A 26,299-nucleotide genomic window follows, 5' to 3' on the forward strand; every position below is an offset into this window, starting at 1 on the left:
CTGTTTTTCCCCATAGTAATTTTTATTTTTTCATTTCATTTAAAACATATTCCTCCCCCCCCCCAAAAAACAGATAAAAGATGTGCTCCTTAAGAATTACTGCATCCTTAAATGAAAGAAACATTTTTATGCACTCACAGAATTTACAGTTATCCCTTCCACAGCACGACTTTCCCCACTGCAATTTTGATAAATTGAGGGTCAGCACAAGAAATTAACTGGAAATTTGGGGGGATTTTTCTGAAAGCCACAGATGACATGTGAAGGCCAGCAGATGACACAGAAAAAGTTTAGAAACTCAGAAATGCAGAAGATATATGTATAGTATAGTATAATTGTGAAGGATGGGGTAAAACCCCAGGTTGCAGAGTTGCACAACTCATTGGAACACAGTAGGAACTCAAACGCACACAGCAGCTCAGCTTCACAGAAGCCGTCCCACTTTTATTGTTCACAAAGTTGTTTGCACAAAGTGCTCCGCCAGCCAGTGCGAAGATGAGTGTCTCTCAGAGCTATGTACAGTTCAGCCTTATATACATTATACTGTCCAATCATAATGCAGCATCAATTAAGCTCAGAATGAGGCTAGGTCATATGATAACTGTCAACTAGATTTTGCTGATCAGGCACCTGTTTGACAGTGCTCTGACAATAATATCAACATATGTTATCTTTTAATACTATAAATATACACAATTTCTTTTTAAATGTTAAAATAAAAAAAAGGAAAAAATCAGACTTATTCTCTGGTATGAACAGAGGACCACAAATGTTTACAGATTTCCAAAGTGGGGGGGCAAGCCTAACCCCAGCGATGTGGAATGGATAACTGTATTCTGACTAGGACTTCCTTTGAATGCTAAGGAGAATTGTCGAGCATGCTTAGTACATTGTTCTGACTGTTCAACAAGACAGACAATGTGATAAAAAGTAGGTTGCAGGCACTGTACAGTAGGACAACGGGGTACGTTGTTACTTTTAATGATATGTGTATATTAATCTATATTTTTGTGACGGTTGTTTACCATTTATTTACATGGGCCATTTGCAAATAATTACTTCTGACCCAAGTTAATGGTTTGTAAAATTGAAAAAGCAAGGGGCTCCATTCACTAAGGGTTCAGCCTCTGCCCCCACTGCAGTGAAGGAGGTTCATGGACATAGTTTCGGGGGGGCGGGGGTTCCAATCATCTACTTATAAATCCTTTTGATATCAGGAACTAGGGGGCAATAGAAAGTGATGGCAAAGATGCTCCACATACTCAAAATCAGAAAACTTGAAATGGCCCATGGGAGTCAAGCAGCCAATGCCCCTTTTGACCCTCAGTCAGCCATGCACCATACATCAACATTAACAAACACGTACTTCAAAACACTACGTTGTGCTAAACAATGAATATTTCCAACACTCACCAGAGAAGTATGGAAATGTAAGAAAAAAAGAACTAGGAAAGATGTAGCAGAAAGTAGTCAGCATTAAGAAATGTCTTATGGAAAAATACATTAAATATACAGAGTAGAAAGAAAGATAAAACAAAAGTTTTAATTGAGATAAATAAATCAAAATAACTTCATATCAAATTATATGATAGCCACAAAAAGAAAATGTGACAGTTTTTATGAACAGATATTTTGTGAAGCAGAGGAAAAACCTGTAATTTCATACATTCTTGTGCAAATACTTCTGTGTCACTTGCAGTTTTCCATAGCCCTAAAAATCTTTTCATGAATCAGCTCTCTCCTGCCATCTATAGGTCACACAAGGATTCCCTACAAAAACATACATCTTTCCTTCCAGCTCATAAATATTAGTTGTTTTAACAGAACCTAAACTCAAAACTCTGTGTTCTGACCTGGATGACCCAGGCTAGCCCCATTCTGTCAGTTCTTAGAAGATACCCAGTTAGCATTGGTTAGTACTTGAGTGAGAGGTCATCAAGGAAATCCTGGGTTGCTATGCAGAGGGAGGGAACAGCTGTGTTTGCCTCTTGCCTTAAAAACCATGTAGAGTTGTCATACGTCAGCTGTGACTTGATGGCACTTTCCACCAAACTCTACTCCAGATTTTAAAACTAGAAACAATATCAGGCATAACAACGTATTTTCACACTGTCCTGAGCAGAAGTATCATCAAGTATTATGTAACCATAAGCATTATACACAGTCCCCACAAGAAAATTGGAAAACTGGCACAATAATTTACCAGTCTGTTTAGCTGTTAAAGGAATGGGGGCTTGATCAACAGGGAGCCAACCTACTCTACTTGCTGTAATGAGAATACAGTATTTATAAGACTGGGCTTCCCAATTTCATAGATACTGGCGCAGAATATCTTTCATCAAATGTGACCAAACTTCACTGCCTGGACCAAATCCCTCCCCTCCACAAAAAAAACTCCAACCGAAACCATGTTCCTTCACTCTGTCAGCTCATCACCATCACAAAGCTCATCACTCTTAACTACTAGATGAAATATACTTAATTCAGCTCAATTTAGATTCGATTGAATCCAGACTCTTTCAGGCAAGTTACAACTTTTTGGTTAGAGTTAATATTTATGCACACCTCAGAAATCTGCTTACCTTTTATCACTAACTCTCACTCTGTGGAATCATTAAGGCCGTTTCCGCACGGGCATTTAATGGCGGCCTGGAGACGGCAAAAACGCCGTGTCCAGGCCGCCATTCGCACAGGGGGCGCAGCTGCATTGCAGCTGCGCCGCCCTCACGCCACCCGACTGCCGCAAAGCCGGCGTTTCCCCAGTGTGCTCGGAAGCGCACTTGTTGGGGAAACGCTGCCTTGAAGCCGCTGCCGAGCGAACGACAGCGGCTTCAAGACGCCTCCCCCACCCCACTCCCTCCCGGCACTTACCTTGTCCCCGGGCCTCCGGCGCGTTGCCGAGGCCTGGGGACATGCCTCCCTGCCCTGCGCCGCTGGAGCAGGCACGCAGGGCCGGGAGGGCGTGTCCCCAAGCCTCGGCGACATGCCGGAGGCCCGGGGACACACCGGGTCAACCGGGCGCCAGCGCTCCGTGGTGCCAGCGTCCCGGCTCTTCTCAGGACCGTCCATGCGGACAGTCCCAGCGTCGCCGACCTAGCCGCTTCCGCCTCCGTGCGGAAACGGCCTAAGATTTATAGCTGCATTCTGATATAGAGCATTTTATGATATGCTTCCTATAAACACAATCAGTTTTGGACAGAGGAAAATTGTTCTTCCTAACAAATTTCGTTATTACAATACATTTAGAAGAACTTCAGATTTAAATCACTTTATTTCCATTGGGGGCTGTGACTGGAAACTTATTCTATCCACAGAAATAATCCATGAGGTCCAAGCACATGTTTTGCTTATTTACTTCATATCCTTTATTCTGGATGAAGTCAATTCATAACATGAGACACAGAGGATTTGAGATCTTAAGCCATGTGCCATACTTTGCTGCATGGTTTTCAAAGAACGGGAGAGATGCTATCAAGAAATGTCATGCTACCTTTAGCTATTTCTACATCATTACCCTTTCCCACTTTACAGATCAGAGGCTGGATTTTATAAATCCATTCCCCTCTTGCAAGAAGACTCACTGTAACAGAAGAGACTCCACTGGAATAAGATGCAGGAAAGGCAAGTTCACACACTCCTCCTTCACTATTGCATATGTCCATGTTCCCATAAGAACCACGTTATTGGGAAAAGGGAAGGCATAAGACTCTAGGATATAATTTCTGTATTTTAAAGTGTGATTAACAAGCTACATTAAGGTGCAGAACTGTGTACCTTGCATGCTAAAGCCAAAACATCCTCTACTTTGTCTTCTGGCTTGAGAGTTAACACTAGACTGTGACCATCAGGAAAATGAAAATATGTTTGGATGTCCCAAGTATTTTCTTTTGCAGTATTCTCTGTAGTTGAGTAGTACACATTTAGAAATTCATCTACTTTCTGCTGGGGAAAAAAAGAAGAGATATAAGAAAAAATAAGTTTTTAATAAAACAGTCATTTAGACCAGCAGTCTTCAACCTATGGGTGACTTAGGAGCCCCTATATCACTGTAATTTAAGGGGGAGGAGGTTGCTGCTTTTTTTTTTGAAAGACCTCCTGCTAGTGCATATCCACAGAGAGCAAAGGTGCTATATCTTCTGTCATTCTTTGCTCATACACTGAGAGAAGCAAGAGTAAAAATACTAAGGTGAAGTCACTCAGCAGTACAGAGGATGACTTTTTAGCACAGGCAGGTTCAGAGAGACATGGACTCCTCAACTTCCTGTCACGTGATATCCTGCCAGGTGTTTGCAGCTTATTGGATCCCACGCTTCTCCTTGGGTTAAAGGTGAGTCCCAGTTTTGGAATGATTAAAGGTTACTGGCATGAATAGCATTTGCTGCCGATATATTTTGATCAACAAAAAAATCCATGCATATAATAATTTAAGTTTCCTTCTCCAAGCACTCTTGGTCCTTTGGTTTCCTTAAGCAATGTCATTTTGTGATACATTAGCACTGCCAAGACCATCCCCTACCTCGATTGCCCAGTCCATCTAATCTACTAGCTCTCAGGGATGAAATCCTGGACCATATGGTCTCTAACTCCTGTCGGCTTTTTCCCAAGAAAGGGAAAACTGGGTGGGCCAGCAGTTTGGTTCTATTAGGTTCAAGTGGACTTCTTTGCTATTATACAGGATTGGATTGGCCCAAAATATTACCCACAACACAATAAATCTAAACCATTCCTCCTAGCACAATTATCTCATCCATGTAGATATTCCAGAATGGTTGGCAGTTTACTTCACGAATTTCATTTTAAAGTTGGATAAGCTTCTAGATTTGTTTTCAATTGCTGAATACAATCATTACAGATTACTAAATAAAGATCCCTTTGTTAATAAGAATTGTTTTAGGAGCCATTCAGGTTCCAACAGCGCAGAAAAATGGCTTACCCACAAAATAACGTTTTGTATAACTGACAACACACTTTGCAAAAGGGCCCTTTACCATATGACCACCCTACACAATACTTCAATCTCCATGATAATATACCTATAAAAGTCTTGTTTCAAAACACAGTGAGGAAAATTAGGCATGATTCGGAGAGATGCAGGACTATTTACATGTGCTATATGCAATTATATAGTTATCTATATAAAAGCAATTGTGGTGATCATATGTTCTATAACCACACACAAAAAACTGCATGATCAGAAGTCCAGTCTCTAAATGTGGTTATCTTTCTTCTTTAAAGATTTGGCAAGAGTCTTTTTTTCAAAATTTGAGCAAATACATGTGTTTTCTTGTATAATTTTATGCAGAAGTTAGAAAAAATTATACAATCTATATAGTTACTGGTGCAATGATTTTAAGAAGCTCACACTTTAAAAAATTTCATCAGCAGAGGGCACTGCAGTGTAACAGCACCGGGATAATGAAATATACCAGAGGACATATTAGATTTAAGATTCCCACTTTGTAGCATTCAAATATTATGATAGCAGATGCATCTGGCAAAGCCACCCACTTTCAAATATAGACTACAACAGTAGAAATAAAAGAACCAACACACTTCACAGAAAAGGTATCCAATGTAATAAACCTAGGCAAGGTGTCCAATATAAAAAGAAACGATGAATCTACAAAAATATGGGACTAAACTCCTGCAAATTTCTATTATGAAGCATCTGCACTGTACAAGTAATTTCTTCACAGGTCAAGCAAGGACCATGTAGAGATGGATTTCCTGTTCGTATCTATCTTAACTGTAAGCAAAGAATGCTAGCTCTATAAAGCCAGTCAATTTTAAAGTTTCAAAATGAAGTGTTAGATGAAGGGCTGTGAATCTTCTCTGCAAAAAAGCGCCAAAGAATGAAGGCTGCTTTGAGTTGGCTGTAAAAATAGCATGGACCAAATTTTTTAAATTAAAAAAATCAGTCTTCTTATCTCAAGAATATGAAAACCCCGCAAGCAGAATGGAAAACTCACCGTAGAGAAAGAAATCTCCACCCCACCCCACTGTCCTTTTGTTTTGTTTTTCTTTAGGGCTCCAGCAGCAGTTGGAGTGGAGCAGCAGCAAGTAGCCAAACTTTTTCTAGAGCCAGTTTGAGTAAGCAAGCACTAAGGCCCTTTCCGCACATGCAGAATAGTGAGATTTCAATCCACTTTCCCAATTGTTTGCAAGTGGATTTTGAAATTTTGCACAGTAAAATCCAGTTGCAAAATGGATTGAAAGTGGATTGAAAGTGCATTATTCTGGAAGGGGACTAAGTTAGGCGATATTCACACACTACTTTTAACTAACATTTAACTGAAATAAGAATGTATCCAGCTTGTTACCAGGCTCACACAAACATATACACTTTCTCAAGTTAAGTATTCTTGCTAAAAAATCCCTTTAGTTAACAGGGATGTACAGATGTAGGACAAGAAACCCAATTTAAATTCTCGTTAAAATCTGAGGAGTTGAGGAGGCTGGCAAGAGTAACTCTGGCTAATCTGCAAGCCTAATTTTCATTTCTTGGATAGCTAGTTACTAATCAGTATACAGCCATTTCCACATAGGTTCTCTCTCCCAGGTTCAACACTGTTGGGAAGTGAATTTCTATCCTGCTCCTATCCACAGCATCATGGTGCACTCATACACCTCCCAAGATTTCTGCAGCTTTTCTCTGAACTTTCTTAAGCCTGCTTTACTGCAAAATTTTGGGGGAGCCTAGATGGCTTCAACATGGGTGTGGAAATTCAAATTTTCCCACCCACAACAGTAGTCATTTTTCTTGGTACTGTTCTGACAGTGGCTATTTCCCTCCCCTGCCACCAGGGGGCTATTCTGTGTAATCAACAGTTGAATATTTTCCCTATGCAGCACTGTAAGAATATGTGCAACAACGTCTCGTGGTTTGGGGGTGGGGTGGAGCTTGGCTGTTGAAGGGGGACTGAGACAGGAAAGCTGCGGGGAAACCTGCCATGTAGAAGTTGTATTGGCAATTACAGCAGCCATGGGGAAACCATACAAGTTTGTCTTCCTTCTTTCATGATATTGTGCATGAGATGGGAAGAGGCACACATTAAACAACAAATTGGGTTAATGTACATCAGTTTAATGTTGGTTATAAGAAGCCTGCAAGTTGGAATTCCCCCTTTTCAGCAACAAACCCCCTAAAATCAAAGACACTTTTGAAAGTTAGATTTATTTGGTTTAATACTGGACCCAAAGCTTTTCCACACCCAGACACAGAGGAATCATTTTATACTACACTGAAAAGCAAAATAAAATCCAAATAGGATTCTTCAACTTATGTTTCTGTCTGGCCAAAACACTGCACAAGAACGGCTATCATAATTGTTATATTCCTGAATGAAAATTTCCATGTGACTTTCCAAACAATTCACTCTCCTAGACTTCTTCTGTTCATGGTTCTGAATCCAATCATTTTATTTTTGTATTCAAATTATTTCTAAGCCAAGGCTACATTCAAATTAAAGATGGAAAACATCTTTATAGCCAAATTATTCAACATGTGCTACTAAAGAATAGTATAATTCTAGCTCAACACCAGCCATCTGCACGCACATTCGTTGTGTTCTAAGGCACTTGTTTTCATATGGCAGAAATGCGCACTCAGCTTTGCACTATGGTTGGTTCAGCTTTACGTTGTATCTAAACCTCTGCCTGTGATGAACACCTTATATATCCACTGCTGCTCCTCTCATGTGCACAACAGGATCAGATCCTTCCTGATTTGGAGAGTCTTAAATCAAACTTCAGCTTGCCATTTTATCAGAATGCAGCTGCCCAGCCAAAGTAAAATCTGTCCTTTCTCCACACAAAAAATCCTAGGATTTTAAATTTTATATCAGGCCATGGTTGAGTAGGTTTGTGGGGAGAAAACATGCTTCATTTTGCCAGACATAGCAAACTGGGGGTGTGTTGATGTCCTCTAATATTTTTTTCTTGTCTAACAATGTCACAGTCATGAATCTCTTCAAGCAGAAAACGCTGTTTTTAGGTTTACCGTGACTGTAGATTACTTTTTAAAAATATTCTGGCAGTTTGATGGATCAGCTTATGTTTAATTTTTTTCACTGGTTGTGTTCAAGAGATGGTTGTTCCATCCACATTTTCCATCTTAGAAATGAAAGGGGATTTTTCCAGCTATGTCTGTGCAGTGACTAATACCACAATAACTTTATTCATTCAGTGCCACATAGAACTTTGACAGCACATTCAATTTTCCAGCAACATATGCCAGGGTTGTAGACTGTAGCATGTTATACCATGGTGTTGCTTGAAGAGAAATTGGTTACTTCATGGTATTCCTGGCCTTTGTTTGTCACTATTTTCATATGAAACACCTCAGAAAACCTGCATGGAACATTTAATGGGGTTGTGCTTCACTGAACTCATCAGGAAGTCTTGTAAAGATCTGGTTTTATTTTTTTCCTTCAAAATTTCCTAATAAAATAGGCTTATTTCCAACCTCAATGGTTTTGCAAGCTACGATGAATCACTTCTTCAGCCGTTGGATAAGGCATTAAAACTGTAGGAACCTCTGCAAAACTACAGTTGCTGCTACTAAACTCCTTTAAAAGTTTAAGGGACAGAATGCTCCATCTTATTAATGTAGCAGACATAAGGCAAGCAGCTCCTGTGGGAAAGCAAGTTCCACAGAAGGGATACCTGGCCTCAAATCCAGGCTTCGTTATAAATTATCAGTTTTCCATCTGTTCTCTGAACCGCTGAGAATGTGATTGAATACTTTTTTAAAATCCAATTTTTGATACCATTTTTGTTGTCAAGATGGAAGGGGACCCTGACAAGAAAACAAAGCTTACCCTTTCAAGACACATGACAAACTTTTTTCCAACTCTAAAGAAAAGTTTTGAAAGGCTATTACTGTACATTTAGACTTATTGGTCCAGATTAAATACCAGAGTCTCATGAACCAAAAAAGCCAGCGGTACAAGAAGTTCTGTTAAAAATGACTTCAGTTATTGCCTGTTTGGAGAAATTTCCTAAAACTGGCACATTTTAATAAGCAGCCTTAAATTTGATCATATATTTAAAAATGATCTACTACAAAAAAGTCCAAAAAACAAAGAACATGATGTATCAAGGTACACAGCATTTTACTGATTATTGAAAAATAAGTTCTATCGTTTGCCCTCCAAAATAAATGCATTTTTAGAAATGTTTTTGTGGACCAACCTATCTACAGTTTTTTTCTGTTTTGGAAGGGGAAACAAATTAAATGGTCATAATAAAGAAGAATAGTCTGGCTTATGTTTCTGAAGTTTTCTAGACAAACAAATCAATTTTGTGGAGCAATACAGCTACATACAAAGTTTAAGTCATGCAAGACTTCTTTACTATAACTAACTAAAATGTCACAAAACAGTAAGAAACCTTTGAGTTTTCTAGGCCAGAGGCCCGATACGGGGGAAAAAAGAAGGGGTGAGTAAGACAAAGATATTCAAGATATGATCAAAAACTGCTAGACTCAAATTTCCAGGTTCTTAAAATGGGGCACAGAATATATTACAAACTTAATAAGATTACATTGATGGTAGGAATAAAAAAAAGTCCAAAGATCAGTGGATGGTTTGATAGAGAGGGCATCAAGACCAGCAATCAAATCCGGTCTCTTTACAGAACCCACCGTCAACTAAGAGACAATCTAGCTCTTGCTAGACTTCTTGATTTGAAATACCAGAGACAGAAATACCAGAAGTATATTGAGGCTGAATGGGAGCTTCTCTATCAAGCAACAATCTCCAACAATGCCAAACAATTCTGCATAATGCTGAACCCTAGCCTTAGGAGAGCTATATCACTGGCTAGGTTTAATGTTCTGCCTTCAACGCTGCTATATGGTAGATTTAAAAAATAGAGGGTGCAAAGAGATTCTGCTCCTGTAACTCTAATCAACTGGAAACTTTAACCCATTCCCTTTTCTATTGCACTAAATATGAGGGAATTAGGGGAAAATAATTCCCTTGAACTGTGACAGGATTTCAGATACGCAAAAGATCTTATACTTGCTAAATAACCCTGATTTTGTAGTTTGTGAATGGGTGGCCAAGTTTTTACTAGAAACTATACACCCTAAAGGATAGTTCTGTTTTTAAAACTTTGTTGTGTCACTCTGTTATTAAGAGATTCTTTGTTTTCATTCTCTTTGGGGCTTGTTTTAAATTGCTTTTGGTTTTCGGGTTTTTTCCCTGTATTTTACCTGTATCGTCTTATATGCCAATAAAGGCTTGGTTGGTACTACTACTACTACTACATTATAGTCAGTACAAACATGTCTCTACTGGAGAAGGGGGTATGGTTTATTTTCTTGCTTTCTTTCCCATTAGCCTTCAGCATCCTCTCAAACTTTTTTTGGCGTGACACCATGTTCACAATGCATCCTACCCTAGAAGCTTCAGACCAGAAATTTTGTCATGGTTGTTTATACTGGCATACTATTTTGTGATATTTTGCTTACACAACTTTTGTTTTACTCATTTTTAAAAATAATTAATCTGTTTTATATTGCACAGGAACTGCCATCATTATTGTCATGACATTTCAGCACCAATTTAAATAGAAAAAATATGAAATACAGTGTTGAGGTGGCTTGAGTGCTGGGGGATGGGAACTTTGGTCTGTGTGAATATGCTGTGTGAAACTATTCTTCTGCTGTTTCCTGACTGCTTATCTCTCCTCTGCTCAGCTAGTGAAGGCCACATATTTTGGTCTGTAGCGCAGCTGTGAGACTGTATGGTGGGCGGGGGAATTGGGCTTGCTGGTTACTTTAAAATATGTACTTTCTGACTGGGGCAGCCAGAGGCGTCTTCATACTGTATTGGACTAATCTTACCTGCAATAAAGAAATCATTGTTCATCAACAAATGTTTCAATTGTCTGGTTTAAGGAGGTTCTGACATACAGAAAACTACACATTTCTGGCTGGCATTGTGTGAACATTGCAGCAAACTTGGCCCACACTGGTGCTATGCAGACAAGGTAACAGTAGAAGCTCTGACTGAAATGTCTGTAGCTTGTCTTGGATCACACACACTGAGTGACCACATCCTGAAGCAGGCAGATAACTAAGGCTGGAGGCAGAAGAATGGTCAATAGGGCTATCCAAGGATAAGCATAATTCTTTCAGGGTCCAAGACATCAACACAAGAGAAGGCAGTCCAACCCATGAGTCAGGTCTGGCCCGAAGTAATCAGGTTACCAGGAGTCCAAATTTCAGCCCAAGTGCACAGGCCAATGTGACAAGTTGTTTCCACAACCCCCATGCATTGCTGGTTGCTTAAACAGACATTTATCTTACTGGGATACACCATCTGTTGCTAATTAGGCTGTTCTACCATTCCAAGCCAGGTGGAGTGATTCAGCCCTGTTTAGCTTCATCACCACTGACAAGGTTATGCCAGGCTTGCAACCATGCACTCCACCTTCTATCCCAAATTTATTTTTGGAGCTGTTGTCTTCTTTGTTCCAAAGGTTTCAGTGACCCTATAGGTGATACTGGGTTTCAGGTATGACAGAAGTTCCTGAGCTGAAGGCCTGTGGGCTCAGTGAAACAGCTTCTGCCCGTGGCTGTTCCTCTGTTCTCTGCTGATCCTCTGTCCTGAGGCTGACTCCCTCCACTTCCTCTTCATCTGAAGTCACAGCAGGCTGACCCATAACAGACTAACACATATTGAAGCAGTGTGAATTTCAATCAGTTAATGATTGTACGTTAGAGCTGCAATTGTATCTGAGATCATTCCACCCCTGTTCAGTTTAAGTGCCATTGGACTGTATATGTTTTAGAGATAGATATGACTGACATATTGTACCTTGTAAAATTTACCGTTTTATATTTTGTGAGTTTTTCTGAGCCTGCTGCAGCAGGGAGAGCAGGGCAGAAATTAAATAGATGATGGTGATGGTGATTGTAAAAATGTGTTGCACTCATTAAAAGTGTGGTCTATATTACTATGGAGAAAGAACTAAAAAAGTAGAAAAATCAACTGTGTAAGCAGATTTAAGACTTAGACTTTTTGTAGGAGTGATAACAGAAGGTTATCTTGTTGTGCTATCATGACACTAATTCCAATTTTGCAGTAATTTCTTGACAGCTGTTCCAGTATAATTGGGAGCATTTGCTGTAGAGGGAATAACAGAGAAAAGCCTGACAACATCAGTTCCCCCCAAAAGACAGTTATTTATTCTGTTCAAATGTATGATGCTGAATAAAGGAGCATCTAAAATGTATTCAAAGAGGGACAGAGTAATCAAATAAAAACTTCTTTCTGAAGCCCCAAAACTGAATGGGCATATATAACAGATGGGCAACCTTCCTGCCCCCTTTGTATATACAACCAATTCCCTTTATGTCTGGTGGGAATGTGTGCAGAGCAATGAACAGCCACCAGGGGCCACTGAATTTTTGAGGAACTAGAAGGGAGCGGGGAGTTAACAGTAAAAATTCATTGAACTGCTGTTTTCAGTCAAGCAAGAATTAACTCCCAGATGTCCCGACTTAGGAAATAGAAGGACATGGGGAACACACTGTTTCCTGGGCAGGATGCTGTTCGCACTAGCAGTTTCTCATGTCTGAAGTAATAGCAAGATTCTCTTCATTTTTTTGGATGAGTGAAGGCCAGTCCCTGGCAATACTTAGTATAATAGAAGAGAATCACCTACATTTTAGCCAGAGGGGAAGGAATCATCTAGAGCTTTGTAAATTCAGGAGTTTTTTAAAAGGTTGTTAAAGTTATTCCTATTCCTATCCTATCAAGTTATTCCTATCCAGCATTACTCATGCTCTTAAAAAAAGAAGAGAAGCACCCATTGTTCTGCCTGCCTTTAAAGGAGGAGAAGAATCATTGGTGGTGACTGCAAAAAACACTATGTAATCCATGCTCCTCAAAATTTAAAAAAACAGGAAGGGCGGAGAATTTTGAGAGGCATATGATTACACAGCAGGGCACATCAGATGTAAAAGGGGAACCCCTAAAATGCTGAGAAAACAGATTACTCTGGGCTGACTGGAATCTTCGTTGCAAATGTAATTTTACACAGAATTGCATCAGCAACCACTCTACCACTGAAAATCACTCTAAGGCAGCTCCCTAGAAGTCCAAAAAGGCACTCGTGGTGAACCCAGAGGTGTAGCTGGGCCAAACTGCACCTGGGGTGGACTCTGTGTTTTCTGGCCCCCTCTCTGCCCCTCCCCTCACCACCCACGGTGCCCTGCCCTGCCCCCTCCCACTTACCTTAGTTCAGCCTGAAAAAGTTCAGGCTGAGAAACCAAACTATTCAGTTCAGGCTGCAAAAAGCGCCCTAGTGTGAACTACACTTCCCAGGAGACTGCGGGCTCACAAGGTCTCCTGTTAGTGTAGTTTCACCAGGGCGCTTTTTGCAGTCTGAACTGAATAGTCTGGTTTCTCAGCCTGAAAAAGTTCTAAGAAGTTCTAAAAAAAGAACTAAGTTAAGGGGGGGTGCTGTGGGGGGAGGGGTGATTTTCCACCCCCCAAGCGTACGCCAGGTGCGTGGCACCCCCTCCTCCCCACACTCCCTTATAGCTTTGCCACTGGGTGAACCAGCTGGGTACCTTTAAGAGCAAACCAACAGGACTACCATTTAAGGGCTACAATAGATATCTATAAGCTGGACTAATAGTTGCCTGCTGCCTCATATATTTTAACTCTATCATTTGCCTGTGACTTGAGGCCTCCATAAGCTGCCTTATTCAATTGTAAATGATTTCAACCCTTTGTGCAAAACAATCTTGTAACACTTTTTAAGGGAAGGGGGGGGAAACTGATTTTTCAATTGAGATAATTTCTTAATTTCTTGTATTACAGCAGACAAAGAGTTTTCAAGAAACATAACCAAGATTGTGTAGGAGGTGATAAAAACTTTAACTCCAATTTGATTATGTGCAGAATTGCTGGAAAAATGTTTGAAAGCTTCCTCATACCAGTAAACCTTTAGAATCCACTCAATTTAGTCAGTCAAAATCAACATAACAGCAAATAAAGTTCATATCATGCTACACTATTTATACATAATTCCAAATCCTTGTCCTTCACATCATGGATGTGTGTTTCCTATCAAAAATATTCACATATATTGCCCTGAAGTTTCAAAATTTTGATATTTACAGGAGATCAAAGTTGATGTCAGGAAAAGGGGAAGAGCCTCATATTAGAATCACCCTTACAATTTAGAGACACTTGGGAGAGAAAAAGTGTGCTTTCTGCTACTTAAACCAATGTTAAAAATACACTACCTTTTATTGGGGTGGGGGCAGATTTCTATACAAATCTCTCTGTGACTCAGAACTGATCAAAAGCTACGCAAGAACATAATAAGCAGTACTGAGATCAAATGAGACACTTAAATCTTAATATGAAGATAGAATGGATACTGTGTAGACCCGAGGAATCTCTGAGAAGGCCTTCTTTTATTAACTGAGCAGCCAGTAGAAAACAGACACAAAAGTGAAGACTGCATCAAGCTAGTAAAGACTGAACAGTATTCTTCCACATTCCCACATCTTCTACATCTCATGGGGACAGCAAAGTCTGTTCACAAATCATTGATCAGATACTAGATACTTGAATACTCATCAATGCATAGGCCTGTGCATTCCCTCAGAATAAGAGCAGAGTCTTACACATAATTTTTTTCTTCTTAGAAGCACCATTTCTGATTTTAAAATGGTGAAGTTATTTTTATTTATTTATTTATTTATTTATTAGATTTTTATACCGCCCTATCCCCGAGGGGCTCCGGAATAAACCCAAGATAACCAATCTGGTGTTCTAAACACCATTAAATTATGTGCCAGTGGGACAATAAAGACACTAAAACAAACAGTACTGGATGGAAGAGGAATTTCCTGTAATTGGTGAAACAGAAGAGATATGTCCATCCCAGAAGTACTGGCAATGTACTGGCAATGTAATTTTGTTCTATGTTAAGGATCCAACATCTGAAACTGTGCCTTGGTTCAAGTTTAACTGGTTTGCTTAAGATTCTCTAGTTCTGCTTCTTCTCAGGCTACTTACACAAGTACCCTGTTGAAATCTATTTCTGGCTCAACCAAAAAGTTGGTCTAAACTTAAGAATCTCAGTGCCACAATGCAATAGTTTTTGAATGTGTTCTGGATAACTCTGGGGTTGCTAACAAGATTTATCAGGAGTTCCTGATAAAGACAACTTGCCCATCCACAGCCGATTTCCCTGTGTTGTATGGCATAAGAGCCATCATAAGAGACAGTGTAAACCATATGAACCATATGTGCACTTGAATCCTTTGCAAATCACACAGATTCCCATGGCACTCAAGAGGTCCTTGGCAAACAAGGTTGAAGCAGAAACATTATTTTGAATGTAGAAAAGTCTGAAAAGTCTGTGGTTACACAGAAAAACAGAATTTGAGCCCTCCTCCCAGATATGTGGTCTCTTCCATGTCAGACACTAACATGTATGTAAAACGTAAAATTTGAAGAACATCCATTGTGCAAAGTAGTGTGACAACACAATACTGATGCAAGAAATACAAATAAATATTTAAGTGCCTCTTTTGAACCCTTTCCAAACCTTGTTTGGGGGAAAAGTATTTTTTCCCCACTAGAGAAGGTCAAATACCAACTTTCCTCCTGTTTTATTTTTTCATAGGATAAGAACCAAGTAATGCATTAAGTCAGTCAGTGCCCACAGCAAAAGTTAGTTTATCTTACCTCAGTAGAATTACTGGAATTCTGAGGTAGCTGAGTTCCAGTAAATCCATGGCCACCAGCTGAGTCAAAAATCTAATTAAAAGAAAATGCATATGTTACAAAATTTACAAAACCAAAGTACAAACACCACATTTTTTACGCAAACAAAGAAGAAATGATAGAGAACTACAGACAGGTAAAGCTGAACAACTACAAAATATTTAATTATATATTTCTCAAGTGGGATCTGTGTAGATAGTTCAGGGACCTCAATAGGAAAAACAGCATTGTAAACTATTACATAAAAACAGCAACCCCAACTTCCCCAAATGTTTTCCAGGTAAGGGTTTTACAAAGTCATGCTGCTGGAGAATATCAATTCAAAATTTACAAAACCATATTATTTACCAAACTAAAATTATCCACAACAGGTTCTTTATTATACTGCTTTCACGTCTTGCTCTTTTACCAACTCATGAGTTTAGAAGAGAAGAAGAAGAGTTTGGATTTATATCCCCCCTTTCTCTCCTGCAGGAGATTCAAAGGGGCTTACAATCTCCTTGCCCTTCCCCCCTCACAACAAACACCCTGTGAGGTAGGTCGGTCTGAGAGAGCTCCAAGAAGCTGTGACTAGCCCAAGGTCACCCAGCTGGCATGTGTAGGAGTGCACAGGCTAATCTGGATTCCCCAGATAAGCCTCCACAGCTCAGGCGGCAGAGCTGGGAATCAAACCCGGTTCCTCCAGATTAGATACACAAGCTTTTAACCCCCTACGCCACTGCGTAAAAAGCAATACAATCCTTTAAAAGTTTTTCTTTATTTTTTGAAGGAAATAGAGAAAAAAGAAATAAACGGCAAAACAAAATATTTACTACATAAACTTATCAATGAAGTTCTCAAATAGCCAAAATCATCTTGTTTCAGAATTTGAATCTGAGTAGCAACAGCTAATCCAAACAGTGAGCTGGAGTTCTCTCTGGTGGATTCTGCATGGTAGAAATATAACAGGTTGACAAAGGGAAATATGTCAGTTTGAGGAAGAACTTTGTATGGGCCCCTTCCCAAAGTGGGATTGGCCCATTGTATTTCCCTCAACCCGTTTTGTTTTTTTTTTAATCGCCAAAATTGTGATCTTTTTGCAAGATCCTAAGTGAACAGCACAGCTGCCCAACTGCTTATTTTTCCTGCCCACCGCCCATTCTCCCACCTTACGTCATGTCAGTTTCGTTTCTGCTGAGCTGCCAGCCGGTGGGGCAGCCGGCCATTACTGAAATGTCTTCCAAGCATGTTTTCTCCCCATAGCAGCAACTGTGAGTGCCATTTCGCCCAAATGTGTACAGGAATGGGGGAAGTGGGTAGATGCATTATGTTTCCATGTATTATGATTTCAATGCCCTAAATTTTTTTCCCACGATGGAGAAATTGGAGGGGGATGTCCTGCTTGGGCTCCCAGGGTTGCTGTAGATTCTTCACCAATTTGAAGCATTCCCTCAGCAGAGGGTGGGAACAGGCAGATAGGAGGCTATATTGAGGGAACCAATCTGAATGCAGGAAAAATGGGATGCTTCTGCCTGCATGTTTGCATTGAAAAAAAATATAGCAGGTTCATGCGAAGGGGCGAAAGAAAACTGATTGTTCCCCTCCCGACCTCAACTCAATTCCTTCACAGAAAAGGGGCACCCATTGCAAAGAATAAAAATGGAATAAAATGGACCCGAATTAAAAAATAATGGATGCAACCTGTTGTTATTATGATGCTGTGTGGAATCCACCTCTGTTAGACAAGACACATACTTCCATTTTATGGTATTCTTCACCATTTTTAATGTATAGTATTTAAGGGTTGGTGTACTTGCAAGATCCTTGATCTCTTAATCATATTTAAGAGTTAGGAAGCTAGCCACAAGATCAAATGCTTCTCCCTCATCCCTTCAGTTTGGATCAATTTGTATTACCAGTCCCTCCTCTACAGTGAATACTAGCCACATTCTGAAACTAGTTTTAAACCTTACACATCTTCTAACACTCTGAATGGTAAATTAATAGTGAGGCATTTCTGAAACTCTTTCCAAGGCAACTTGATGGAGCTTGTGATATTGTGAATGTGAGAAATTGCAAGAGATAAATGTTATAGCTGTTTATGTTTTATTTTCTGATTTGTTCCTGATTATTGGCTGTATCTTATTAAATATGGAACTGAATTTGTGGTTTTAAGTGATTCACTGTGCTCATGTCTTTGAAATTCTTGCTAATCATTGCTAACATGCAACCGAGCTGTTTCCCACAGCTTCCTTTCCTAAACAATAGGCAGATGAACAGCCACAGAGATAAAACTTTGTGTGAGAATCGCTTCATGAATGTTCAAGATGCGTGAATGGCAGAAAAGTTCTCAAGGCTTCGTACAAAATACGTCTCAGGCTCCCTCTTGACCATTTGTACGTCGAAGCATATTTATTTGCAATACATTTTTACATTGCAGACTTAGTAACGAACCTTTTGTAAGGCCACGTTTAAACCAGATCATCTTGAAAGGCAGCCCCCCACATAGGCTCATTCCGCACATGCAGAATAATGCCCTTTCAAACTGCTTTCAGTGCTCTTTGAAGCTGTGCGGAATGGCAAAATCCACTTTCAAACAGTTGTGAAAGTGGTTTGAAAACGCATTATTTTGCATGTGCGGAAGGGGCCATAGAGTGAGTTAATCAAGTCTGATATTATTTAAAAGCATTTTTCCAATCAGATTTGCCAACACAGGACAAAGTAACATCAACTCCCTTGCTGATATTTCATGCTTTCAAATTCTGCACTTTACAGCTAAAGAATCAAGAACTTCCCAATTTATACCCAGAGGGTTACTTTTGTGTAAGAAAAAAAAAGCAGCGTTTTAACTTGGGTTAAGTTGTGTCTGGAGAATTGTAACTCTATATTTGAAAAATGTAAATGTTCATTATTTCACATTCTGTTACAGAGATTGATTATTGGAAGTTTGTGAATTATATGGAGAGATTGTGACCATGAAGAAACAGGTCCTCATTTTAGGCATAAAAAATATAGGTGAAATATTTTTAGAGAATGTTGTTGGGAAGTTCTTGATTCTTTAGCCACAAGGAACATAATTTGACAGAATTATAGCTACTGGTGCAAATTCCCTCCCTTGTGTATGATAAAGTGTAGGCATGCATTATATTTGGCACCAGACTACTTTCTTTTTTGGCCAAAAATGCATTTCTTTTTCTATCCAACTGCTGTTAAAATGCCTGCCAGGGCAGCCCTTGGCTTCGACCTCTTTGCCTTCTCATCAGAACCTGTACCCAGGGTTTCAAGTTCACTTATGATTCAGTACAATGCCACTAGTCTTTAAGTTCCCTCTTTATTTGTTAGTAACTAGTGCAGTAAGTTCACAAAGCATCCTTAAATATTTCAAGATATATCTGCTAAATTTTACAGTTGTGTGAGGTTTAAAGAAAGGCTTGGATTCCACCTAGACATTTGGCAGGTGGAGAGGATGGACACAATTTTTACTAATTCCCTCATTCCACAGCAGACTACCAACTCTCCTAAAACAATTTGTGAGGGTCCCTCCACCCACCAGAAGCAGCATTTCAGAAAACCTTTGAAGTTGCAGAGAGAGAAATAGGCAAGGAAGTTGTGCTCCACAGATACAAAGTCTTCTGTTCCTAGAGATGTTTAGGTGGGATCCAAGGAATAGTATTGAATGGTTTGCAAAATTAAGAATGCTCATATATGAGACTGGGCACACTGAATGATTATCATATGCAGTGTATAAAGCAGACCAAGAATAATTCCTGCCAAATGCTTATATCACTTATATTCCCACTGAAATACTATGGAACATTATGATACCTGTGAAAAGCCCAAGGTATCAGTGAGGACTCACCGCTCTCACTTTCCTGGATTCATACTGTAAAATCCTTTACCCTTTAAAAAGACATATTAATCTGCAGCATTAAAACTATAGCATGAAAAGGCAAATAAAATTATCCTTGGCTGATGACCTTCAGCAATGTTCAGTTGCTAAGCTACTGTAGAGCTGTAATTGATACATGCATTAGCCTGAGAGGCAATAATCAAACTGATATTCACTAAACCTGCAAGTTTGGCTTTGTAATAAACTGAAGTCTATTTGAGGAATAGCTACGAAAAAGCTAAACAGAAATCTCTCCCCTACTTAATTCAAAAATTTCAGTCACTTAGAAAAACCACAAAGTGCCAGTAATTTTGTAATGATAGTAAACTTGGTCAAGCCAGGCCTTTTCTTTTCATGTTTCATTACATTTCTGGAACTAAGAAGAGACAATCTATATCTCCCTGGTGAATTCCCAACCATAATAAAATTTTACATTTCCGGGCCAGCTATGTTCTCTTTGCATAACCTTTCATTTGCAAGTGGGCAGACCTACATACAAGCAGAGGAAGAAGCCAAACTTTGTTTTCGCAATTACCAGTAGGTAGTCTACCTTGCAAACAGAGAGAGACAAAAACAGAGACTAGGGTTTCTCCCAGTACTTGTATATACAAAACCAAATGAGATCAGTGAAGAAAAAAAGATGTTTCTAAGAGAACAGCTGATCCAGGCTCCTGACATCTCTCCAGTTATGAATCCCTGCTGTGGTAACTGCTGAAACTCTCAAAACCATCTCAGTGGCAACTCCCCAAACCATCTCCTCTTGCGCTGAAATACCCCCATGCTGGGGTGAAAAGCAGATGTGAAGATCTATTGGAATGCAGAAAGCAGTTTTCCTCACACCACTGTTTGTAACATAAGTCTATTCCTATGCTGGTCAGCTAATGTAAACAATTATTTCATCGCTAAAATTAACTGGAAAGTTATTTTTTGAAAAATAACGAACGGGGAAAAACCTGTGTTATTGATGGCCTTTTATCCTTTGCCTTTCTTGCCAGAGTGTCCAGGCCCTTGAGGGAAGAAAACAAACCCTTTTTGCTCCACACTCTCTGGGACAGAGACAGTGTTCGCTTCCTGAGAGCAGCCTCATCCCTGGAACAGATCTAATAAAAGTGAAAGACAAAGAAGAATTTCAATATGGACATTTTACATCATGAAAAAAGAGAACCGAACAGTGCTACAATGAAGGAAGAAATAAAAGATATTCTGATTCATCTCAGAAACAACTAGCATAAGTTGCTGCCTTAACAGACTATAATAAATGCCAGCAACCAAAGCAAAAATAATCCGCCCTTCAATTTTTTAATATATTTCAATCAGATTAAAATATTAGTTTGGATGATTTATGGGATTTTATGGGTTCTTTTAAAACCTTGCAATTATGTACATTTAAACAACAAATAAAATAAAAGACAATAAACTTGGTTGAAGGAGGCTTTTTCAATACACATCAGTGATCAAAACTATACAGCATATTCAATGCAGTATCAATAAGAATGTGCCAGGAAAAATAGAATTTTTTTCACCATAATGTTCTTTGTTTTCTATAGAGACAAAAAAGGACTGAAACCACTTTGTGATTTGCATCACTTCAAATGTAATAAAATTACCTACCTACACATAAGATAGTGAAAAACTGCGAACAGATTACTTGTGAGGAACAAACACACTTTAGATCCAGGAACAGGGAAGCTGCGACCAGTTACAGTTACAAGAAGTCACGTTCAGACATTTATTTGCACGGAGCCTGAATGCACAGAGAGATCAGCAGGATCATGCCCACTTGCCTCACTTCTTGTGCATGCAGCAGAAGGCTTCTAAGTGCTCAGAAAGCTTGGGAGATGAAGGGTCCCCAATGCCCCATTCATCTTCCGAAATTACAGTGAACATGCAGAAGGAAAGGCATGGTCAGCAGGCACACCACTCCCCTTCACGCATATACATTCAAAATATGCAAAAAATAAAAAAGGAATGAACAGAACAGCCGGCATCTGAGCCATGGAAACACCTCCATTGCAACTGATCAGTCATGTTTGAAATGATTTTGCTTAAACAAGGAAAAGGAGACAAACCAGGACTTTTGGGTAAATCTAGCTTCTGAAGCTATTTAGGCATTTTAGAGGAACCCAAATGTCATAAAACAGTGTGTAAGCTTTTGAATTCTCCATAATTCTTCATAAAGCTGGATGTTCAAAAGAGGGGAAGTGAGAAAAAAAGATGTTTCAGAGTTCTGTCTTTTCACACCTTAAATCACTTTTTTATTTACTAGCTGAATATTAAAAAATACTGCTTGTGAAAAACATTACTATTTTGTCATATGCACGGCCACATCTTTATATTAAGTTTGTACAGAATCTTTTTCCAGCTCACCAACGCATGAAAGGAGGAGACGGAGAAGATACCAAGCCTTCCTAAGGCCATTTTTGAAGGGCGACCTGCAACCGCCAGAAGGCTCTTTGGATTGGGTAACTCTCCACCTTGCAGGCTGGCTAGGTAACAGCGCATCCTGAAGAGATCCATATTAAATTTCTCCAGATTCTGCTCCCATTGCTGGATCTATTTAGATAAACAAATGAAATATTAGATTAGGACACCCACATCCAGACACCCACAATCACATCTTCACTGTGTCATGAAACTTGCCAAGTCATCAGGGGCCAGTCACTCCTTCCTCCTATCAGTCCCAGGCTAACCTGGTCACAGAAATCCATGCAATGGTCACCTCCAGTACAGACTACTATAACTTGCTCTATGCAGGGTTGCCCTTAAGACTGATCCTGATACTCTAGCTGGTAGAAAATGTAGCTGCTCGAGCACTTAATGAACACAAATGTAGCCAGTGCTCCACCACCTGCACTGGCTCCAGATGGAGTGTCAGGTCAGCTTCAAGGTTCTGTTATTAAACTTCAAAGCCCTAAATGGTCTGGGATCATCATACCTGTCCCCATGCATCCCCACCATTCCTCATACATCCCCCAAAGAGCCTTGCACTCAGCAAATAACAACTTACTGGTGGTCCCTGGTCCCAAAATTGTCCAGCTGTCCTTGGTCAGGGACAGGGCCAGACTGGTAGAATGCTTTGCTGAGTGAGATCGGGGCCCTGAGAGACTTTTGCAGGACCTGTAAGATATGTGGCTGAGGACAGCAACAGTTCCATCTTGCTGGCCACCCTTTCCCCATCTCTTCTCCCAATCATGGTACAACTGAAGAAGAAGAAGAAGAAGAAGAAGAAGAAGAAGAAGAAGAAGAAGAAGAAGAAGAAGAAGAAGAAGAAGAAGAAGAAGAAGAAGAAGAAGAAGAAGAAGAAGAAGAAGAAGAAGAAGAAGAAGAAGAAGAAGAAGAAGAAGAAGAAGAAGAAGAAGAAGAAGAAGAAGAAGAAGAAGAAGAAGAAGAAGAAGCACCACCACCACCACCACCAGCAGCAGCAGCAGCAGCACCACCAGCACCAGCACTACCAGCGGCGGCAGCAGCGGGAGGGGGAGGGGGAGGGGGAGGAGGATTTATATCCCCCATTTCTCTCCTGTAGGAGATTCGAAGAGGCTTATAAACTTTCCCTTCCCCCCTCACAACAAACACCCTGTGAAATAGGTGGGGCTGAGAGAGCTCAGAAGAACTGTGACTAGCCCAAGGTCACCCAGTTGGCATATGTTGGAGTGCACAGGCTAATCCGATAAGCCTCCACAGCTCAGGTGGCAGAGTGAGGAATCAAACCTGGTTCCTCCAGATTAGAGTACATCTGCTCTTAACCACTACGCCACTGCTGCTGCTGAGTTGTATATTAGTATGGAGAATAGTGCAGAGTATTTATACCTCATATTTTAAGGGGCACCAGGATTTTTAAAAAATTGGTTTTGTATCTTATTGAATATTTTTTTTATAAATCACTGTAAACCACCTTCAGCCCTTTAGGGAAGGTGACCTAAAAACTGAATGAATGAACGAACGAACAAACAAACAAACAAACAAACAAACAAACAAACAATCTCTGTCAACAAAAATATGGCTGACATTTTAACTATTAGATGGCCCAGTCTTTGTTTTAATTTGTTTTAGTAATAAAACTTTATCCTTTATTAAGAAATGTAATATAAGAAGGCAATTAAGGAAAAATAGGAATTAACATGAACAGAGAATTCAAAATTAAATTATGACTTTAATTTACAAGTCTCCTTTAAAAGAAACCAATTCCATGGGAAAGTTGCCATTTGTCACTGATGAGGGAGGGAATGGTAGATCTTCCATTTACCTCTGATGAAATCTAGCCAGCATATAGAGGAAAGTTAGAGGTTTCCTAGAGGCCTATGCTATTTGCTAAAACTGCTACCAAAATTTACTCAAAATATTTGCACAGCCTCACAAAAAAAAGCTACATCACTTTTCATTACACTTTGTTTTGCATTTTTGCTCCACAAAACTTAGAATATTTTAAAGATAAAAAATTACTTTAGATTTTTCTTAAAATATAATTTTAAACTCCAGTTTTAAAGATGCAGAATATGTTCCAGAGGCAACCATATTAACATTATATAGTACAGAATAGAACAGAGTTTTTCATAACATATCTGTATGAATTAATCTATTGAAACCTACTCAGTAAACAGACTACCTTCTGGAAATATTTGTTTAGCTGGCAAACAGCTTAAACAACCCAGAAGAGGATCCTGAACCCTGTTCCCAATTCCTTTGTTTTAAACGGATGCATTTAATACTGTCTACAACAAGTTGGAGCCTCACAGAAATTGTTCTCCCTTTAAATGTCTTTCATGAGAAGCTTTCCAATCACATTACAAACACCACAGAAAGTTCTTCTAATTCCAGCGCTTGCATGTCAAACACAATTCTTACTGCACTCATATAAATGGATGACTCATCAAGCTCTGGATGGCTGAGACTTTTTTTTTAACATGACTTCCTAATGACAACTGGATTGAAACAAACATGTTTCACACTTCCAAATCTGAGCACACCAGCCTAGGGAACAGGCGATTCGTGTTTCAGACAGAAACTATGTTACTGTAATAACATGATACTTAATCGTACTTAAAGCCACTGAGGGAAGGACTTCTCCAGAGAGAAGTTAGCAGGAAAGGGAACAGAGAAGGCAAATGAACAACCCTGTAACCTTCTCCACACCCTAGTTTTGCATTGACAATGGCGCTGAGTGTTACCACTGCAGTAGTATTCCTGCATTGCCCCCTGAGGATTTACGCAGGCTGATTACCCACCAGTATTCCCTGGCCTGGCCCCCTCTGAGATGATAAGTCACATAAGAAGTGCTCTCGCTTTCCCCCAGAAAAACAAGAAGCACGCGCAGGGCAGGGCAGGAGGGAGAGCAATGCGCTGCATTTCTAGGTGCGCCACAAACAGGAAGCGCATTGGGACAAGATTTCTTGCCCTGATGCACCTCTCTCTTGGCGGGCCACAAACAGAAAGCACATCAGGATAAGATTACCCACCAGAGCGCTGGGGGGGTAATCAGCCACATGAGCATTATTCAACTAACTTCAGGCATAGAAAAAAATCATGTCTCAGATATGATCAGGCTACAGAAAGCTAGTACATACATACATAGGCCTTTATTGGCATCAAAATACAATCCAGAAACCTAGTATTAGATTCTGAAGCGATCTTTGAACAGGAAACCAGCCCTTGTTGAAATTATATAATGAACCGATTTCTGTACTGGCTTCTTATGTTGCATGAGGTAGCTAGAAGGCACATTCCCACGGGGGGAGTCTCATTCACAGATGGAAGAAGTTATATTTCCCTGTTGAACAGATGTAGAACTATCTACAAGAGGTGCTAGCAAGAGCTGGGTTATTTATTTGTGAAGTTACCAAACCAATCGGCATTTGTATGTCACATGTTCTGGGTTCCAATAAAAGTCCTCAATTTACGCAGGATGTGCCATGAAATTTTGGTGTGCCTCTTCCAGGATAGTAGAGGGAGTGACATTTCCACATATGGGAAAACTTGACTATTACCATATATACACGAGTATAAGCTGACCCGAATATAAACCGAGGCACCTCATTTTACCACAAAAAACTGGGAAACTTATTGACTCGAGTATAAGCTTTCGAACTTGACTCAGTAGCAGCTAAAAACAGAAGATTTGGGAGCAAGATGAGATAGAGTTGCTTAACACAGTTTGCATTAGGGATGAGCAGCTTTCCAGCACTCTAGGAACACAAATGAAACACTGTTTTCCTCCAAATGTAGAATAATTCTGGGATTCATAGCCAGGCCAGCCTAAACTTTGATCCAAAGAAAGTCTTTGTCTTCAGCAACATCAGTATTTGGCAGTAAACTACTGTATGAAGAATTGTATTTATCTAGAATGCAACACACCAATAACCCTTAGGAGAGAAATGCCTCGGTTTCTTTCAACACACACACACACACACACACAAACAACCTACTTGTTATGCTATGCAGGCTGCTCTTACAGCTTGTTTTTACGGTTCTCTGGTGATTTAGAGAAAAAGCAGCAACATGCTTACCAGATCCCCACAGCAGCCACAGCTGCCGCCACCATCTTGGAATTACCGTATATACTCGAGTATAAGTTATGGGGGGCTTTTTCAGCATAAAAAATGTGCTGAAAAAGTTGGCTTATACTCGAGTATATATGGTAGCACAGCTGTCTATGATGGTTTTTTTAAGCCACTGT

At 39.8% G+C, this 26,299-nt stretch overlaps 1 protein-coding gene across 5 annotated transcripts in view; it reads right to left on the bottom strand.

The window, feature by feature from the left end:
• TIAM2 (TIAM Rac1 associated GEF 2) overlaps positions 1 to 26,299 on the bottom strand; it is a 199,703-nt gene that overhangs the window by 78,839 nt on the left and 94,565 nt on the right. For 3 of the 5 annotated variants that reach the window (XM_048488283.1, XM_048488264.1, XM_048488273.1), the window contains 4 exons: positions 21,997 to 22,182; positions 20,583 to 20,729; positions 15,723 to 15,794; positions 3,775 to 3,942 (listed from right to left, as the gene is read on the bottom strand). In XM_048488283.1, the coding sequence (XP_048344240.1) occupies positions 3,775 to 3,942; positions 15,723 to 15,794; positions 20,583 to 20,729; positions 21,997 to 22,182 (573 nt within the window). The remainder of the gene's footprint in view (positions 1 to 3,774; positions 3,943 to 15,722; positions 15,795 to 20,582; positions 20,730 to 21,996; positions 22,183 to 26,299) is intronic. The other 2 variants (XM_048488292.1, XM_048488301.1) reach the window with 2 other exon arrangements.

The sequence above is a fragment of the Sphaerodactylus townsendi genome, linkage group LG01 (assembly GCF_021028975.2).
Source record: "Sphaerodactylus townsendi isolate TG3544 linkage group LG01, MPM_Stown_v2.3, whole genome shotgun sequence".
Lineage (NCBI taxonomy): Eukaryota > Metazoa > Chordata > Lepidosauria > Squamata > Sphaerodactylidae > Sphaerodactylus > Sphaerodactylus townsendi.